Source organism: Balaenoptera physalus (genome assembly GCF_965194825.1).
Source record: "Balaenoptera physalus genome assembly, chromosome: 10".
Taxonomy (NCBI): Eukaryota; Metazoa; Chordata; class Mammalia; order Artiodactyla; family Balaenopteridae; genus Balaenoptera; species Balaenoptera physalus.
In genome coordinates this window covers 42,110,675-42,130,815 of record NC_138889.1, presented here as the reverse complement: position 1 = coordinate 42,130,815, position 20,141 = coordinate 42,110,675, and the positions used below count along the sequence as shown (strand labels likewise).

Sequence of the window (20,141 nt, the reverse complement as noted above, 5' to 3'; positions counted from 1 at the left end):
TGAAGACATGAGTCAAATTCGACTCTTCTCCAGCCCTGCAGTCCTCACCACCTCATCTCTCATACCTAGGTTTTCATCCCTTCATCCCTGCCAATCCATTCTGCAGCTGGAGTGACTTCCTAAAATAAATCTGAGGACTTCATCCTACTCTTACAGCCCGTCAATCGCTCTCCATTTGCCTTAGGATGAAACCCTGCTCCCTACCTGACCCCCAAAACAACTGAGATCTGATCCCTCCCTCTTGGGCCTCACCTCTGGCCTGTGCCACCTGGCCATCTATGCTCTGAGCAGTGCTATTCAACTTCTTGCAGTTTCTACCACAGACAGTGCTCTCTCTTGTCCCTGAGACTTTGCATCGTAAAATACTTCCCTTGGCCTGGAATTCTCACCTTGTAATCCCATCCCTTCATCTCTTTCATTAAGCTTTTTTGTTTTTAAACACAATAGGGCTACACATTAATTCCTCAGGTATCCATCTTCCTAACAAGCATGTTCTCACTCGCCCCTTGCCCTCCTCCTGCCCTACGTGAGGTTAAGGGCCCTTTCTGATTGTGCCTTTTATTTTTGCAGCTTGTGGGATCTTAGTTCCCTGACCAGAGATCGAACCCAGTCCCCCTACAGTGGAAGCATGGAGTCCTAATCACTGGACCACCAGGGAATTCCCTGATTGTGCCCATTAATCCCAGTGTTTCCCCTGTATCTAATTGCTGCCTTCCCCCTCAGACATAAACACAGTGCCTGCTATACAGTAAGTATTCAATACATTGAGTAAATAAATGAATAAAAGAAAGGGGAAAAAACCCCTCCATGAAATTTCATTTGGAGTCTCATGGCTCTAGTTCATTCATTCATTTTCAAAATGTTTTTAAAACATCTACCATGAGCACTGGCTAGATGCCGAGTGTTCAGGGAGGAACGAGGTTAGACTTGGTCCCTCTTTCATGCCAGCACCTCGCAGGGCTCCATGGCTAACCAGAAAAGAAAGCAGAAGTTAACTCATGCTCTGCCTTAGACAGGGAAGGGCAATGCTGGGGAACTTTCATGCCACGAGTGAGTTCTGTAACGTAGACTTCATGCTGTGTCACCTCTAGCCCAGGGCAAGACAGATACACAACTTTGTACCACAGAACTTGAAGTAGGTAGGGAAGACAGACAGACAGACCAGACAAAGGAGTTCCGATACAGTGTGAGAAGTGCTCCTTAAGAGAGCTATGTGCTATGAGGGCAGAGAAGGGTCGCGGAAGCTAATCTGGGGAGAAGTAGCTCTGGAAAGACAGTAGCAATGGGGTAAAATCATACTTAATGATGAGATATGTTGCAACTGTGGCTTGTAAACTGGAATAATGATTAAATTTCTAGGTCCCTGAAGCTACTTCTTTGTCACTCCTCTCTGTTGATTGTCAAACACTTGTATGAAATTGACAGGTAAGGAGGAAATTAACCCCATTTGGATTATGAGGAGAGGCAAGGAGGCTGAGGAGTAGCTCCTATTTGGGTGAGGATGCCTGATTTATTTTCCTAATCATGACTAAACCTAAGAAAGCATACCAGGCTCAACCCTCAAATGAGAAGCAGAAGGCCTCAGAGTCAAAGTGGTGGTTGACACCCAAGCCAACAGGAGGCTGAATCACGCTCTCCTGAAACTGTGTACAGAACTGTCTTCTTTCTAGCAAAGCTACACCTTGGATGGTGTCTAGGAGTAATGCTAGACAACTGCAGTCCTCATAGAAGGAGCCATGTGTCCACAGAAGCGCTCTCACCCCATGAGCTTGCACTAAAACAGACATATGCTCCATAGAACTCCTGAGCACTTCCGGATTGCTCAGCTTTGGGATATTGGTCCAGATGTTAGGGGACAACTGCAGACAGGAATAACTTTGAGTCTCCTCATGCAGAGAAGTATTTAAAATAACTTTTCTGAAACTTTTTCTTTTCGGCTTTCCTTATCTGCAGGGAGAAGAGTGTAGTGGTTATGAGTTGGGCCCTGGAGTTCGACTGTCTGGGTGCAAATGCAGTGTGATCCTGGGCACATTGTGGAACCTCCCTATGCCTCAGTTTTCTCATCTACAAAATGAGGATAAGGATAGAACCTACCTCCTAGAGTTGTTTTAATTATGACAACGTGCATTAATATACCAGGTTTCATTGATTCTGAGACATGCATTTTTCACATTTTAACATGTCGAAAACTGAGGTGCAATTTACACTCAATAGCATAGCATAGTTTAGTTGCCTCAGTGGGGTGAAAAATAATGGTGTAGCTTACAGTCAGTGGCATCTTAGATGTGATGAAATTCAGGATTCAAAGAGCTTAGAAAAATACATAGCACATAAACAGTACTAAATGAATCTTTAATAGATGGTATAGATATAAAATATATATAGCTCTTCTAAGTTTATCAGAGCCAACCTATATAGCTCATTTTTAAACAAATGTCCAAGATAGCAATGGCAAATAATATCATGACTGACCCATTTCCCAGGAAAGAGAGAAGCTGCTCTTCATACTTGGCCTGGAGTTGGTGGAAGCATGTGGTACCCATCCCTTTATCTTACCCAAGATCTCAGAAAGGTGATAGAACTGAGACCCACTGAGATGTGGATACCTTGGACAGGTAAAAATTTGATGCCTCTTTAGATCAACATTCTTTTCCTAATCATTTATTAGAGCGACTGGTACTCTGAGACCCAGCAGAGAAGTAGGATCTCTGACAGTGAGGCTCAGAAATCCAGTTCTCATCCCAAAGCTGCAAACACCAGGGAACAAATCCAAAGCCCTAAGTTACCCAACTGCTCTTCTTAGGAGGATAGTGATCTTTGGACTACCATTCCCCAACTGACTAATGAGAGTCTTGTTTTCCAATTACAGAACCCGCTATCCCTAAGAGAAGATGCAATAAACACATTTTTAATATACCAGCAAATTTCCAGTGATGCTCTAGTAAACCTTGGAGACTGGTTCTATAAGCAACTCCTAAGCCTCCCCTACCAACTTTAATTCATCTCAACTCTGGACCCCAAAAGGCGTTTATTCAGATGGCAGGCACGCAGACATGAGTGAATGTTATGTATTTAGACAGGGGATCAAAAGGAGCTTCCCTGGCCTTTTGTTTCTTGCTGATTGTGTGTTCCCTTTTAAAATGTATTCGACTGTCAATGGGAGAAAGCAGAATATTCTGTTTTAAACTTCCACATTTTAAATTTTCTTCATTTTGAATAATCTGTGTATCTTTCATCTGTATTATTTATTTAACTAAAACAAACATATATTGCCTTGGTATGATGAAAGTTTTTTTTTACTTTCCAGGAAAAAAGGAAAATGACGTTCTATTAATATGTTTATAATAGAAAGAATAATTAGAAAAGGAAAATAAAAAACTTATGCATGGTATGATCACAGTGTGTGAAGATACGCAAAGGATAATAAAAGACTGAGAAAAGCTCAATAATTGCCTTTGCACGATAGTTAAGTAAAATTACTTTGTTTTATTTTTGTGTATTGAAAATTTTATACAGAAAAACTATCTTACAAGAGAAAAAATGAAATTCTTTTTCAAAGCAAATAGTATTAAATTCAGTTGAAGTTTGGAAACAACTGTAGCTTTTGTAAATATACATATTAAAAAAACTCACAGGAGTATTTCATTTTCACTAGCTGTTCATAGATCACCAAGACACTCAGTCATTTTATAATACAAACAGGAAATGGAGGTTCTGATGAAGCAAGATGACCAAAATCCTCCTTCTCCAGATATGGATAAACTGCTTGGCTTGCCTCTCTTGCCTAACCCCTGTTAATATTATTTAGTATTTTCATGGTCCTCTCAGGATGATATAACAAAATATCATAGTGGCTCAGAAACAAGCATTTATTTCTCACTCTTCTGGAGGCCGGGAAGTCAAAGATGAAGGGGCCGGCAGAGTCAGTTTCTGGTGAGAACTAACTTCCTGGTTCATAGATGGCCGCCTTTTTGCTGTATACCCACATGGCAGAAGGGGCAAGCAAGCTCTCTCTGGTCTCTTTCTAGAGGCACTAATCCCTTTCATCAGGGCTCTAGTCTCATGACCTAATCACCTCCCAAAAGCTCTACTTCCAAATACCATCAGTTAAGTTTCAACGCATGAGCTTTGGAGGGAGACAAACATTCAGTCTATGGCAGTAATGTTGAAGACAACAGTCTGTTCAGTGGGTGAAGGAGGACCATTTAAGTTAAGTAGATGGTCTCTTCTTTTCCAAATATTGATGTGGATATAGGAGACACTTACTTATTCATTCAGCAAACACTGAGTGCCTTCCTCCCCACTGTGGGCTAGGCTCAGTGCTAATTGCTGGAGACACAGAGTGTATAAAACATGGTCTCAGCTGTCCTGGAACTCACAATCTCAGCTTTCTACCAGGTCATCTCGATTTTCAACATGGAACTTTAAACATTTATTTCAGAAATCTATTTGCCTAAGTATCTATTCCATTATAACTACTTATGAATTTAAAATAATTTTTATTTATAATTTAAATAATAAATAATTTAATAATTTAAAATAATGTTTGTTTTTATCACTGCAAAATATATTAAGGAAAACCTTCAGTCCTATCTCTGTCTATATGTGTCTGTCTTAGTCTGAATAGAACAGCATCTGGCTATTGCAAAAGAACTCAAGAAGTGCAGATAAATGGGAAAAGCAGAGGTTTGGGTATCTGGAGACTTTGATTTATATCTAAGCTCTGTCATTTAACAGCTTTTGGAGCTCTCTGAGCCTTAAATCCCTCATTTGTAAAATGGGAATAATAATACTTACCCCACATTTCTGACATGAGAATGAAAGGAACTAAACAATGTGAAGCACTTAACCTATAGCAAAACTGAACAAACGCTAGTTTGTTTCTTCCATATAGTTTCACTGTAGGTAGGTGGCCAGTCTTTCATTTAGGGAGAAAAAAATGCAATTACAAAAATCTGGAATTTACAAGGCAGGTATTTTTAGGGCTCTGGTTTTCTTTTCAGAAAGATTAAATTCAGATTATAAACAGGTTAGCTGCAGGATTCACCTTGACAATTCAATTCCAAATCAAGATAGTACAGAACCTTTGCAGCGCAACCCTCCAGAGACCAGAAAAACCCTTGATCCACTGGCCTTGACCAAGTCTCAGGTAGCCTTCCGAGGCAGTAGCGCTGGGATCACTGTGGGCAGAAAGTGCTCATTAGGACAAAGCCTGCTGTGTGTGGGTCCATGCAGCAGGCGTGACAGTCAGACGCGAACTCCACCTCGCTGTGCAACAGTAACTTCGCCAAGGTTCAGGCAACTAAATAAAAATGTGGAAAAAAAAAAAAACCACGTTCAGCAGATATTGAAAAACACAGCACAGGGTGAAGGAGGGATGGATTGGGGGTTTGGGATTAGCAGATGCTAACTATTCTGTATAGATTGGAACAATAACAAGGTCCTACTATACAGCACAGAGATCTACATTCAATATCCTGGGATAAACCATAATGGAAAAGAATATGATAAAGAATGTATATATATATATATATATATATATATATAACTAAATCACCTTTCTGTACTGCAGAAATTAACTCAACATTGTATTAATAAATCAACTATACTTCAATAAAATAAATTAAAGATAAAACACAAACACAAATTATCGTGCAATAAGAAGAGGAGGGAGGGGCAAAGAAAGTCCCAGTGGTCCATGCTAAGACCCAGGAGGTACATGGTAGGTGACCACCCTCCTCTGATCTGTCCCAAAAGGCTTTATTGAGAAAAATGGAAAGGAGCCAAAAGAACCACGACATTGGCCATGTTCACTGAACCATCTACTGTCTCCCTAGACTTGCTACCTGGTTCCCCTCTCTCCTAATTATGTCCACCAGCGGTGACTATATGACCTGTCATTTTAACCACATCACTGTTTGTCTCCACATGAAGATGCCTCTCCTTGATGCTTTGTGCTCCCTGCCCGTTTACCCCAAGAGCTCCGCCTACAATTCCAATGGCCTTTAGACTGTGGTCTCAATTCCTGGTCTCTCACAGGCCTGTCCCCTCACCTTGCCCAACACAGTGTAAGGCCCCTGTCCCTTGCAACAAATTCTGCTCTTCAAGTCACTGAGTATTTGAGGCCTTTGTCTTTGCTTTATTAATCTGCTCCACATGGACCCAGGGCCCAACAATGAGGGCATCTGTTACAGATCTAATATTAGCAACAAACACAAGTCACATCATCTTGTATGAAGACGATATTGAGGGAGAAACATTCGGTCACTAGCAGAGACGTGGCAGCATTAAACAAGGGGCTGTGTCAAAGGCTGGGGCTGTCTGTCATTCAGAGAGGGCAGAAAAGAGGGGAGGGAGAAGATTGGAGAGTGTAAACCGTCCTTTCTTTCCTTCCGTTCTGCTGTCCTAGGGATATACGACTGCCCTGCACAAGTCCTACCATACCTGGGCCCAGGTCAGGCAGAGAGGTCCCCTGTCCCCCTAGGAGGACATACAGAGTTCTTCGATGGTGAGTGTCAGAAACAGCCATGCTTAGGCCTCTGGAAGGTGTGCCTTCAGCAGAGGGGCTACCAAACTAACAAGTCATTGGTTTAAAAACCCTTGGCCACGCGGCTTAGGGGACGCCGTGTGTCTCCCCTTTTCTAGCAGCTCCAAAGGTCCAGCAAGATCAGTTGGATTAGCCTCCATGGCATGTGGAATCTCTGAAATCCCAATGGGCTGTTTAGAACAGGGGGCAAGTCTGAGCTCTGGAAATGATTTATTTGGCTACCAGGACTTGGAAGTTTTTTTTTAACTAGCTGTCAACATTTACATTTTTTTTTCATAAAATCCCAAGTTGTTAGCTTCTCTGGAAAATTCAGAAACTGACAACCCCATGACCCTCATTCCCACAAAACAATAGTAGACTGGCCCCCAGCAGAGTCCTTGGCCTTACGATGGGGCATGAGCCGTCCTCCTCACAGCAACAGTCACTTAGATGACCGGCCTGAGCCGGGTGGGAAAGGGAATTTTGTACCAGGAGTCAAGGGTCTCACAGGAAAGGTGAGCAGGCTCTGGGTGCTGTGAGCAGTGGGCAGGAGTGGATGAAGGAAGGAGATGAACCCCATTTCAAGGATATACAAACTCCCACCGCCCAAAAGCCAAGCCCCAGGTACATGGCAGAGAGACTGCCAGCAAGCCCAGCCAATGGAGCTGCAATTTTGGGGTGGTGAGAATATGGGGGGAGGATCTAGACATCAGTGTGTTTCAAATGTGATTCCAGTGGGCTGAGGACCAGCGCACTGGAGCGGTGCCTCTCCACCTTGAACATGCCCATGACTCACCTGGGATCTAGTTTAAAATGCAGATTCTGACTGGTAGGTCTGCGGCCGAAGTCTGAGCTCCTGAACTTCACCAAAGTCAAAGGCGATGTCCGTGCTGTGGATCTTGTCCACGCGTTGAGTGATAAGAAGCTACAGCCTTTTCCAAGAGGCACAGGAAAAGATATTCAACATCACTAATTATTAGAGAAATGCAAATCAGAACTACAGTGAGATATCACATCAAACCAGTGAGAAAGGCTATCATCAAAATATCTACAATTAGTAAATGCTGGAGAGGGTGTGGAGAAAAGGGAATTCTCCTACACTGTTGGTGGGAAAGTAAATTGGTATAGCCACTGTGGAGAACAGTATGGAGGTACCTTAAAAAACTAAAAAGAGAGCTACCCTATGATCCCACAATCACAGTACTGGGCATATATCCGGAGAAAAACATGGTCTAAAAGGATACATGCATCCCAATGTTCATTGCAACACTGTTTACAATAGCCAAGACATGGAAGCAACCTAAATGTCCATCGACAGGGGAATGGCTAAAGAAGAAGTGGTACATATATACAATGGAATATTACTTAGCCATTAAAAAGAATGAAATAATGCCATTTGCAGCAACATGGGTGGACCTAGAGATTGCCATACTGAGTGAAGTAAGTCAGACAAAGACAAATATTGTATGATATCGCTTATATGTGGAATTTAAAAAAATGATACATATGAACATATTTACAAAACAGAAATAGACTCACAGACTTAGAGAACAAACTTACGGTTACTAGGGGGAAGGTGGGAAGGGATAGTTAGGGAGTTTGGGATTAACATGTACACACTGCTATATTTAAAATGGATAACCAAGAAGGACCCACTGCATAGCACAGGGAACTCTGCTCAATATTACCTAACAACCTAAATGGGAAAACAGTTTGAAAAAGAACAGATACATGTGTATGTATAACTGAATCACTTTGCTGTGCACCTGAAACTAACACAACATTGTTAATCACTTGTACTCCAATATAAAATAAAAAGTTTAAAAAAAAGGAAGAAGAAGCTATAGCCTTTTCCTTTGTCATTCTCCTTTCAAGTACTTTAGCAGGGACAACCCCAGGTCTGTCACCTCTAAGTCTGAAAGTAATAATAGTAATAAATAATATTATTAAAGTAACACAAAATAAGTAATAATAATAACTTCAATAATAGCTAGACTTTGTTGTGTGCTTCTCGTCGAACACTGTGCTGAAATCACACTTTTTAAAAAATATCTTCAACTAGATGTGAAATAATAGCTTGTTTTTACCTCAAGCTGGTTACTACTCGTAGTCTCTTACTTATATTAAGTCAGTTGAGCTTCACAACCATCCTATTGTGGTGAGTACTGTTATTATCATGTCCAGAAGCAGCCCGCCGAGGTCACACGGTTTTATGAGCGCAGCCCTGGTGTTTGGACACAGGGTGTGTGCTGGGCCCCGCTGGCTCTCCCAGGAGCAGGGGCCTAGGAGTGCTGAGTCACTTGCCCGTCGCCCTAGCAAAAGGCAGAGCTGGGCTTCCAACCTCCATCTGCCCGACTCTACAGACTGAGCTCTTGGAAAGAAAAGTGAATGATGTATGCAAATTGGGAGTCAGGGTTCTTGGCACATTGTAGACACTCATAATATGGTCACCACGTTTCCTGTCTCTAGCCTACTTGTTTTTACCTTTCTCCTAGTGTAGCCAGTGTGAACTGTAGACAAGCAGTTACGGGGGTGTCTTTATCCATTTGGGCTGCTATCACAAGATACCATAAACTGGGGGGATTGAACAACATGTTTTTTCACGGTTCTGGAGGCAGGAAGTCCAAGCCTAGGGTGCCAGCATGGTCAGCTTCTTGGTGACGGTTCTCTTCCTGCTTTACAGACAGCCACCTTCTTGCTGCATCCTCACATGGTGAAGAGAATAATCATCTCTCTTTTCAGAAAGGCATTAATCTCATTCATGAGGGCTCCACCCTCATGATCTAAAGACTTCCCAATGGCCCCACCTGCAAATCCCTAATTGGAGATTAAGGTGTCAACATATGAATTTTAGGACACATTCTGTCCATAGTAAGGGGGGAGAGAGTGGGAAAATGGAATGGAACACAGGAAATGGAATTGAAATGACCCGGCTCCCTAAAGGAGCCAAGGAATGTCAATGTCATGGGCGGAGGAAGGGGGGGATTTGACAATAAGCCACACTCACTCCTAGAGTGAAGCAGGCAGTGGGGGCATTCAAAGCCAGTCCCGTCCCCCTGCAGCCCTGGTAAGAAAGGAATGCCTGGAGCAGCCATCATTCTCCCAAAAAGGTGACCTGTGCCCGTTTGTCAGGTACGATTGAGAAAAGTGAACAAGAGAGCTGCCATGAGCCCGAGAACAGACTGAAACAGCTCTGAGAGCCCCAAGATGCTTTGGCCCTGAACTTGAGTCTGACTGTTCCCAGTAAAGGATACCTTTCTTCAGAGGCTCTGAAACCAGCAGTTTGGGGGAGAGCTTGGCTATGGTTATGGTAGCTGGGAAGAAGCTGTGGCGTGGTGAAACTGCCTAATTGCCTGTCTGTCTCCAAGCAGGTCATAAATTTCATATTATGTTTCCTTAGCATGTAGTACTAGCCTGGCACGGTGAGGGGGCTTAACAATATTTGTTGCGTCAATGAATGAAGGTCTCATATTGAAATAAGAGAAACAGAGTTTATTCTCTGGCTCTGTAAGTTATTTCAACCCCCACCTTAGAACTGGATATCTTATTTTAAAAGACATTTAACATGGAAGCAATTATGCTATAATAGGAAATATTTATTTATTTTCGGTGTTTCTTATGATGCTAGCTCTTGTTTCATTTCTATTGGTGGTTTCAAGTCATTCACTTAGTCGACAATTTTCATTGAGTCCTCACTGAACAGAGAAAGCCAAGAAAGGTAATTATCAACTGTATTAATCTGGTTCAATCCATGAGCTAAACCATAGGTTAATAAAGTTCTCAGGGTCCTAGACGGTCATGTGTAAGTACAGTCAAGGTGATATACCACAGGAGAGGTGAGGTTAGGTCACCTGGTTACTAAGGAGTTTCTCCGGAAAAAGAAACTTATGCAATAGACGCTTGATATTCCCAGGGAATGGATCCTAAGCTCTTTCTTTGCAAATTCTTCATCCTAGCTCTTTCCTAAAAATTATCCTTATCTGGAGCCAGGATTTCCCGTGCATAGCCTCAAATTCTAAATCTATAGCCCGTTCAACTCTGACACCTGATCTCTCACCTGGCAGCTGTTTTTCCAGAGAATTTCTCCTAAAGTCTCCTGAGGAGCTTCTTTCACCGCCCTCCACATTATTTGAATATGGGCCCCAGCACAATTCCAAAATTTTGACTGCATTGATTTGGAGTTGCTCATAAGTAGCTGGAATGGCTGTTTTCAACTTAGTGAATGCCAGTGATCTGCTGGGTCTGTTAAAGTCCCACCTAATTCAATACGAGTCAGAAATGTGACATGTCAGCTGATACAGCAGGAAACCAGAACCTACAGACCTTCTGCTCTCAGGATTTGCCTCTGGGAGGAAAGACACAGCCATTTCCAGGGATGGCTGTGAATTATCAGTGCTTTCAAAGACTCTGGGGCCCCCAAATTCCTCCATCCCCAGCTCATCTAAAACACCAATGGCCCCAAGCACTCAGTGGGAGGAGTTTGCATTAACTGAATTATGACATTTTGTGCCTTCCCCCCGCCTCAGCTCCCGCCGCCTCTGTCCTGCTCTCCAGCCACGTTGCTGATCTGTGAGCACCTTAAGGCTGCCCCCACCGCAGGTATTTGCATGTGTTGTCCCTCTGCCTGGAATGATGCTCTCGCTCCCTTGTCCACAGGGCGCACTCGAAGACCACACTCCCAAGAGGCCACCCTCTCTGACATAGCAGTCTTGTCGCTCTCTAACCCCTTACTCTGCTTTATTTTTTCTCCTAGCCCTTATGACTGCTTGACTTGTTATGTGTCTCTTTATAATGGGAATATAAGATCCAGGAGAACTGAAACTTTGCCATTTTCACTGTTGTGCCCCAATTCCACAAACAGTGCCTGGTACATGGTAAGTGCTTAGTAAACATGTGCTGAATGAATGAATAAGTGAGTGAGTGAACGGGCCCTGAAATATATAGGCACCATGTGAATCTTTTGAGAAGAGGCTCTCTGAGAGATGGGACAAAGAAAAGATGCTCTCTGAGGTCTACAGTCCTGGACGTAGCTCTCTGTTAGGTAGAGGGTCCTGAACATTTAGGGCACGAGGATACTGGATGCCAGGATCCTAGAAAAATCCAGAAACCCGGCCACACAAATGTTGCATTTTCATAGAGTGGCACCTCCAACATGTTACCCATGCCCAACAGGGCTCAGTTGTGCCCTTCCTCTGTCCTCCCTGAAATTGCTTATCCCCCTAACACCCACCACTTGCTGAGGAACCGTGAGAAGGGTCTCATTATTACCCTGTAATCACTGCAGGTCAATGACAAGGAGCTTGTGAGGCGTTTCAGTTTGAGAGGCTGGTGAGCAGAGCGGGATTGGCAAGGGCTGTTCCTCACCAGGATCTGTTCAACTCAGATCAGCGTCCATTCCACTTATCTCGGGAGCCAATTCCTAGCATCTGTTTGTGGTTTCCTATTTAAAGTGACGAAAGGTAACACAAACATTGGGGGAAAAAGCAACTTCAAAACCCATATATGGGGCTTCCCTGGTGGCGCAGTAGTTGAGAGTCTGCCTGCCAACGTAGGGGACACGGGTTCGGGCCCTGGTCCGGGCAGATCCCACTGCCGTGGAGCAACTGAGCCCATGCGCCACGGCTACTGAGCCTGCGCTCTACAGCCCGCGAGCCACAGCTACTGAGCCTGCATGCTGCAACTACTGAAGCCTGCACGCCTAGAGCCCATGCTCTGCAACAAGAGAAACCACTGCAATGAGAGGACCGCGCACCACAATGAAGAGTAGCCCCCCGATCGCCACAACTAGAGAAAGCCCATGTGCGGCAACGAAGACCCAATGCAGCCAAAAATAAAATAAAGTAATAAATAAATTTATTAAAAAAAACAAAAAAAACAAACCCATATATGGTCACCATCTAACGACATAAATATCATGGTGAAGTCATTTCTAAATATCTGGAAAGGAATCCTTACTCTCATGGAAACTGAATTGGTGTAATGGTTAATCTCTATGAATAATTCATTGTGGCCAGGTAGTCAGACAAATCCATAACTGACGCTTTTATAAATCTTAGAGGAGTCCCTAGACCCGAACTCCAACCTCTACAAGTTACGTTTAAATACAGGTTCTAATGTTCATCTTACAACTTTGGGTCCTAAGTAATAATGGTAATAGGTAATATTTATTAAGCACAAATTATGTTTGCCCGGATCTGTACTTGTTATGTGCAAACTCTCACAGAGGTGCAATGTGGCTAAGAGCTCATTTTGCCTAAACTGGCAAGTGGAGAGCCATCGAAACCTGATTTATTGAAAGACTACTAAACAAGTTGGTGTAGGAGTCTGAATAACGGCTGGGTCCTCTGGCTCTTGACTGATTGTGAAATCTTTACCTTGCCTTTGTAACACTGTAACAAGGACAAATACCACAAGGAGTGGAATTTGCAAATGGGTATGTGTGACATTTTGTGCAAACATGAGGTAGATCATGAGGAAAAAAAAAAAAAAAAGATAAGTTTTCTACCAGTAAGAATAATTGGCAGTTTCTTACAAAACTAAATATAGTCTCACCATACAATCCAGCAATTGCACTCTTTAGTATTTACTCAGATGAGCTGAAAACTTACATCCACACCAAAACCTGCACACAAATGTTTATAGTAGTTTTATTCATAATTGCAGAAAAACTTGAAAGCAACCAAGATGTCCTTCAGCAGGTGAGTGGATAAATCAAGGGTGGTACACCATACAATGGAATATTATTCAGCAACAGAAGGAAATGAGCTATAAAACCACTAAACTTGGAGGAAACTTAAAGGCATATTATTACGTGAACGAAGTCATTTGGAAAAGCAAAACTATGAAAGCAGTAAAATGATCAGGGGTTGTCGGGGGAGGTGGGAGGGGGAGATGAATAGGCAGAGCACAGAGGATTTGTAGGCAATGAAACTATTCTGTATGGTATTATAAGTATAGATACATGTCAGTATACATTGGTCAAATCCATAGACCGTACAACACCAAGAGTGAACCATAAATTAAACTACGGACTCTGGGTGATAATGAGGTGTCAGGGCAGGTTCATCGATTGTAACAAATGTTCCTTTCTGCTGTGGATGTTGATGAAGGAGCCTGGGAAAGAGTATGTGAGAATCCTCTGAATTTTCCACTTAATTTTGTTGTGAACTACTCTGAAAAAATAAAGTCTATTAATTAAAAGAAAAGTAACGTGTAAGCCTGGGGGGCAGTGAGGAAAACAACAGTAGAACTGAGCATCAGAGAAGGAATATGAGCGGATGTCCTTGGCCTTGGGCGGGCCCAAGAAGACAGCAGAGTGTATGAATGCACATCAAATTAACTAAGCACCTCCTCCATGCCTGTCACATTTACATCCCCAGTATCTTCACAAAACTCTCGCACTGTAATTATGGCTCAGAGAAAATCAATCATTTTTTGCTGAAGGTCCCACGACTAGAAAGTAGCAAAGCGCACGTTTGAATGCCATTTCTGCTGACTCGAAGTCCAGTTGTCCCCTCTAAGTAACTGCTGGAAAGGTCAAAGCAGTGACTGCGGAAAAGTTTTGCTTTATGAAAGACATCACCCTTCAGATTCAACTTTGCACCTATGCATACAGAGTGGGTCCATGGATGGACTGAGTTTGTGGATGGAGGGAAAACACAAAACCACAGCAACAGCATCACACTTATTTACTTCACCATTAAAAGAAAAAGAAGAGGCTGCAGGGGAGGCGATAGAGGAGTACTGAATAGAGAATCATTATTACTATCCAGAGTAATAGCCTTTCTGGAATTTCCTATACCAAGGACAAAATTTCATAGTGGACAGAGTCAGGTTCTCCTGGGAGTCACCTTCTCTGCCATGATGAGGAAGAAAAGCTTCTGCAGCTCTGGAGAGGGGCCAGGGAAGGTGGCCTCACAGTCTGGTGACAATGCAGACCTCCCCAAGTCTCCTTTCTTCTCTGCAGTGCATCCCAGAGACACGGCCCATCTTCCTCACCTCTTCATGGCCACACTCATCTTATTCTTCCATGTCCAAGCCTGGCTGGAAAGGAAGATAAAGTCTCCCCACCTCCCTACTTCCTTGCTGCTCCACGAAAACAAAGTCTTCACTCCATATTGCTTCAGGAAAACAGAAGGCAACACACACACACACACACAGACACACACAGACACACACACACAAACACACACACACACACAGTTTCAGTACCTTACAAGTCTCTGGTCTTAATGCTACTATTCTAAACACCAACTCCCTTCCCAGCTGGTAATTATAGGTCCCCTTTAGAGCCCCCACCCAGCCACACATTTTAAAATCTCCTCAGGGTGCTTACCTGAAATCTCCCTTATTCTAACCCAGATTTTTCCAAAGGTCATGCAGAGCCCTATTCCCATGCCACTTTGCCATAATCGATCCAGCGCGAGGGGTGGGGGGATCGAAATTGATGGCTTCCACGCAGTTGAAGCCATGGTTGAAGCCAGAGTGGTAGCCATAGGGAAAGGTCACGATGAACTCTCCAGCCTCCTGAGTGACCCGATCGAAGGGGATGCCGTTGTCCTTGAGGACCGTGGGCGAGATGAGAGCCACCTTGTGCCGCAGGAAGGCCTCACAGCCCCGCGCGCTGCCCGGGAAAAGCTCCCTGGCCAGGCGTTCCAGGCGCCGGCCGTGCTCCGGGGGCACCGCGTACCAAGTCTTGGGCTCCCCGAAGTGCAGGTAGTTGATGCTGTAAAGGTCCATGTCCTCCGTGTGCCAGGCGAAGGCGGTCTTCCACATGCCGAAGTACAGGTAGGGGGTGTTGACGCCTTCGATGACCACTCCGCACTCCTGCTCCAGCAGGTCCTGAATGGTTCCCAGGTGTCCAAGGTTCCACTGCTCCGTGTTTTGATCGAATAAGGAGCCACTGACGTCCGCACCATATACTGGTGAATCATAGAGGCGTGTTTTCCAATATTTTCGCTCCAGGTCCTTAAAAATCAAAGTGTGCTGGAGTCCGATATTTTTCACTCTTTGCTAAGTGGTGGTACTCACCCACAGTCATGGCTTTCTTCTTTTTTGTGGTATTGAGTAAACACACCTGCCTGCCCAGAAGTCACCTGCTGGAGGGGAGTGGCTATTAAGATGTCATCGATATCATTGTACGTCTGTCTGCCTTTCCATCCTTTCGGTGGAATTACCTTGGCTAGGCCAGCTCGGTGTGCACCTTGCGACTCCATGTAAACAATATATTTGTTGAAATCTTCAAATTCTTCCATGGTTGGGTGGAAGATCATAATCTTCCAACTTGGGTTCTGGCTACCAAAGTGCTTAGACTGCATGGCGGCAATAGAATAAGCAACGGACTCCCAGCTTCTTCGGTATGCTTTGGATACCTGAGAATGCTGGGGAGTACCTCTTCCCTATACTTCCTTTATTTTTAAAGAAGTTTAGATATATCTGAGAGGCAGGAACTCAGACTTGAACTTTTAAACAAACGAGGTGGTATCTTCTCCAGGCTTGTCAATCCACCAGAAGGACTCCGCTCTTGTCAGCATTTTGGAGCCAAAGAAAATAGACTATTTCCCAGAGGAGAGGGCTCTCTGAGCCAAGTCCTGCCTCAGCCTGCAGCTCTGTGGGTTTCCTCTGTTAGGGATATAAGTGCCTGAGGCCTCTCCAGATTCCCAGGCTTGAGTGCATGGGTGGCTTCTCACCTCACTGTAGCAGAAAGTCTCTCCATGGAAGTTTCCAAGCCAAACCTACAGAAAGTACAAAATATTGAAAATAAGTGGATGACAAAACAAACTGATTTAACATCAAGTTAAAGAAAATTGTATAGCAATCTTAATTTCAAAGTTTGAATTTAAGGGCAAAAAGTACACTCTTTTGGTAGGCATGTAAACTGGTGCAGCTATGGTGCATACTATAGAAAACAGTATGGCAGTTCCTCAAAAATTTTAAATATAAGCAACATATGATGCTGCAGTCTCACTTCTGGGTATATATCCAAAGGAAATAAAAACAGAATATCAAGGAGATATCTGTCCTCCCTCATTCTCTGAGGTATTATTCACAATGGATAATATATGGAAACAACGAACATGTCCAGCGATGGTTGAATGGTTACAGAAGATGTGGTACATATATGCAATGGAATAATACTCAGCCATAAAAAGAATGAAATTTTGCCCTTTGCAACAACATGGATGGTCTTGGAGGGTACTATGCCCAGTGAAATAAGACAGAGAAAGACAAATATGGCATGGCATCACTTATATGTGGAATCTTAAAAAAAAAAAAAAAAGTAAAACTTACAGAACCACAGTAGAAAAGTGGTTGCAGTGGAGGGCAGGGAAGGGAGGGTAAAAGGGTACACAGTGAAGAAAGTCTCAGGAGCTAATGTTAACCATGGTGATTATAGTTGATAACACTGTGATATATAGTTGAAATTTTCTAGAAGGGTAGGATTTAAATGTTCTTACCAAAAAAAGTAAATATATGAAGTAACTGTTTTAATTAACTCCATGGGGGGAATCCTTTCACAATGTATATCAAATCACCACAAAGTTCACTGAATATTTTACAATTTTCTAAGTCAATTATACAGCAATAAAGCTGAAATTTAGAAATAAAAAATTAGGGCAAATCATAAGACAGAAAAAGAGGACTATTTAACTGAAGTGTAAGGACATTAAGCAAGCTAGAAAATAAAGGAGTTAAGCATTCAACTCAAGAAATTGGATGGCTTAACCCAAAAGATAAATTAGGGAAAGGAAAACAATGATATAAGCTGAAACGATTACAAAAGAAAACATAACACCCAATAGAAATGATTACTGAAACCAAAATGCAATTTGTAGACTATTAAAAGTGTAAAAACATAAGCATAAGAGAAAAGAGAGAAAAGGACAAGCAAATCATATTATAATAAAATAAGGGAACACAGATAAAAATCTACCATTATAGAAAGAGTGCCTATGTAAACAAAAGCAGGAAAAAAGTACAGAACACAAATGTACACATCCTTAACAAGCGTTATCCTTAATGTGTAAATACTTGAAACATTCTAATTAAAATCTAATCATTAATTTTCATTGCTAGACAAATTATTAGAAATATAACGTTCACTCAGAATGCGAGAAAATATTTGCAAATGAGGCAACTGACAAAGGATTAATCTCCAAAATTTACAAGCAGCTCATGCAGCTCAACATTAAAAAAACAAACAACCCAATCCAAAAATGGGCAGAAGACCTAAATAGACATTTCTCCAAAGAAGATATACAGATTGCCAACAGACACAGGAAAGAATGCTCAGCATCGTTAATCATTAGAGAAATGCAAATCAAAACTACAATCAGGTATCATCTCACACCGGTCAGAATGGCCATCATCAAAAAATCTACAAGCAATAAATGCTGGAGATGGTGTGGAGAAAAGGGAACCCTCTTGCACTGTTGGTGAGAATGTAAATTGATACAGCCATTATGGAGTACTGTATGGACATTCCTTAAAAAACTAAAAATAGAACTACCATACGACCCAGCAATCCCACTACTGGGCATATACCCTGAGAAAAGCATAATTCAAAACGAGTCATGTACCAAAATGTTCATTGCAGCTCTATTTACAATAGCCAGGACATGGAAGCAACCAAAGTGTCCGTCAACAGATGAATGGATAAAGAAGATGTGGCACGTATATACAATGGAATATTACTCAGCCATAAAAAGGAATGAAATTGAGTTATTTGTAGTGAGGTGGATGGACCTAGAGACTGTCATACTGAGTGAAGTAAGTCAGAAAGAGAAAAACAACTACGGTATGCTAACACATATATATGGAATCTAAAAAAAAAAAAAAAAGGTCATGAAGAACCTAGGGGCAAGATGGGAATAAAGATGCAGACCTACTAGAGAATGGACTTGAGGATATGGGGAGGGGGAAGGGGGGGCAGGGACAAGGTGAGAGAGTGACATGGACATATATACGTTACCAAATGTAAAATAGATAGCTAGTGGGCAGCAGCCGCATAGCACAGGGAGATCAGCTCCTTGCTTTGTGACCACCTAGAGGGGTGGGATAGGGAGGGTGGGAGGAAGGGAGATGCAAGAGGGAATAGATATGGGGACATATGTATATGTATAACTGATTCACTTTGTTATAAAGCAGAAACTAACACACCATTGTAAAGCAATTATACTCCAATAAAAAAAAAAGGAAATCTGTATCTGTATTCTATAAGGAATTTTAATTTCAATTCTGTCTGCTCTTATAATCTGTGCATTATGAATTATTTTTCTGAATGGATACACATCTGCGTATTTTCTTCCCCATCATGTAAAATGATAAAAATAATTTACATGTGGAAAAATGTAACATGAACTACCAAAGTGACCCAGAAGGCACATATGATAGTGATGAGTAACTATAATAAAGAGAATATATCTTCAAAAAAAAAAAAAAGAGAAAAAATGTTTTAATTCCTTTAATAACAGAAATACATGGCCCCAATGAAGAAACCTAAAAATGATATGCATTCAATGCTTGTAGTTTAAATGCATAAATAAATGAGAATTTTACCAGGGAAAAAATGTTGCTTTCTGATATAAAATGTCATCCTTTTCACCTTTATGCTTTAAAGGAAAAAAAAAAAAGGCCAAAGCTACAGTAATCATGACAACATGGTACTGGCACAAAAACAGAAACATAGATCAATGGAACAAGATAGAAAGCCCAGAGATAAACCCACGCACCTATGGTCAACTAATCTATGACAAAGGAGGCAAAGATATACAATGGAGAAAAGACAGTCTCTTCAGTAAGTGGTGCTGGGAAAACTGGACGGCTACATGTAAAAGAATGAAATTAGAATACTCCCTAACACCATACACAAAAATAAACTCAAAATGGATTAGAGACCTAACTGTAAGACTGGACACTATAAAACTCTTAGAGGAAAACATAGGAAGAACACTCTTTGACATAAATCACAGCAAGATCTTTTTTGATCCACCTCCTAGAGTAATGGAAATAAAAACAAAAATAAACAAATGGGACCTAATGAAACTTCAAAGCTTTTGCACAGCAAAGGAAACCATAAACAAGACGAAAAGACAACCCTCAGAATGGGAGAAAATATTTGCAAACAAATCAACGGACAAAGGATTAATCTCCAAAATACATAAACAGCTCATTCAGCTCAATTTTAAAGAAACAAACACCCCAATCCAAAAATGGGCAGAAGACCTAAATAGACATTTCTCCAAAGAAGACATACAGACGGCCACGTAGCACATGAAAAGATGCTCAACATCACTAATTATTAGAGAAATGCAAATCAAAACTACAATGAGGTATCACCTCACACCAGTTAGAATGGGCATCATCAGAAAATCTACAAACGACAAATGCTGGAGAGGGTGTGGAGAAAAGGGAACCCTCTTGCACTGTTGGTGGGAATGTAAATTGATACAGCCACTATGGAGAACAATATGGAGGTTCCTTAAAACACTAAAAATAGAATTACCATATGACCCAGCAATCCCACTACTGGGCATATACTCAGAGAAAACCATAATTCAAAAAGACACATGCACCCGAATGTTCATTGCAGCACTATTTACATTAGCCAGGTCAT

The 20,141-nt window shown here is 42.1% G+C and overlaps 1 protein-coding gene and 1 long non-coding RNA gene across 2 annotated transcripts in view; both read right to left on the bottom strand.

Annotated features, from left to right (window-relative positions):
* LOC309636721 overlaps window positions 1-20,141 on the bottom strand; it is a 939,587-nt gene that overhangs the window by 348,847 nt on the left and 570,599 nt on the right. The gene's annotated exons all lie outside the window — the stretch shown is intronic.
* LOC309636421 (lysine-specific demethylase 4D-like) lies at window positions 14,913-15,866 on the bottom strand (the record flags this gene model as incomplete). The annotated part of the gene is given in 4 exon segments (XM_082409586.1): window positions 14,913-14,951; window positions 14,954-15,499; window positions 15,501-15,581; window positions 15,583-15,866. Coding segments are annotated over 4 exon segments (927 nt in total). The 5' UTR covers window positions 15,844-15,866.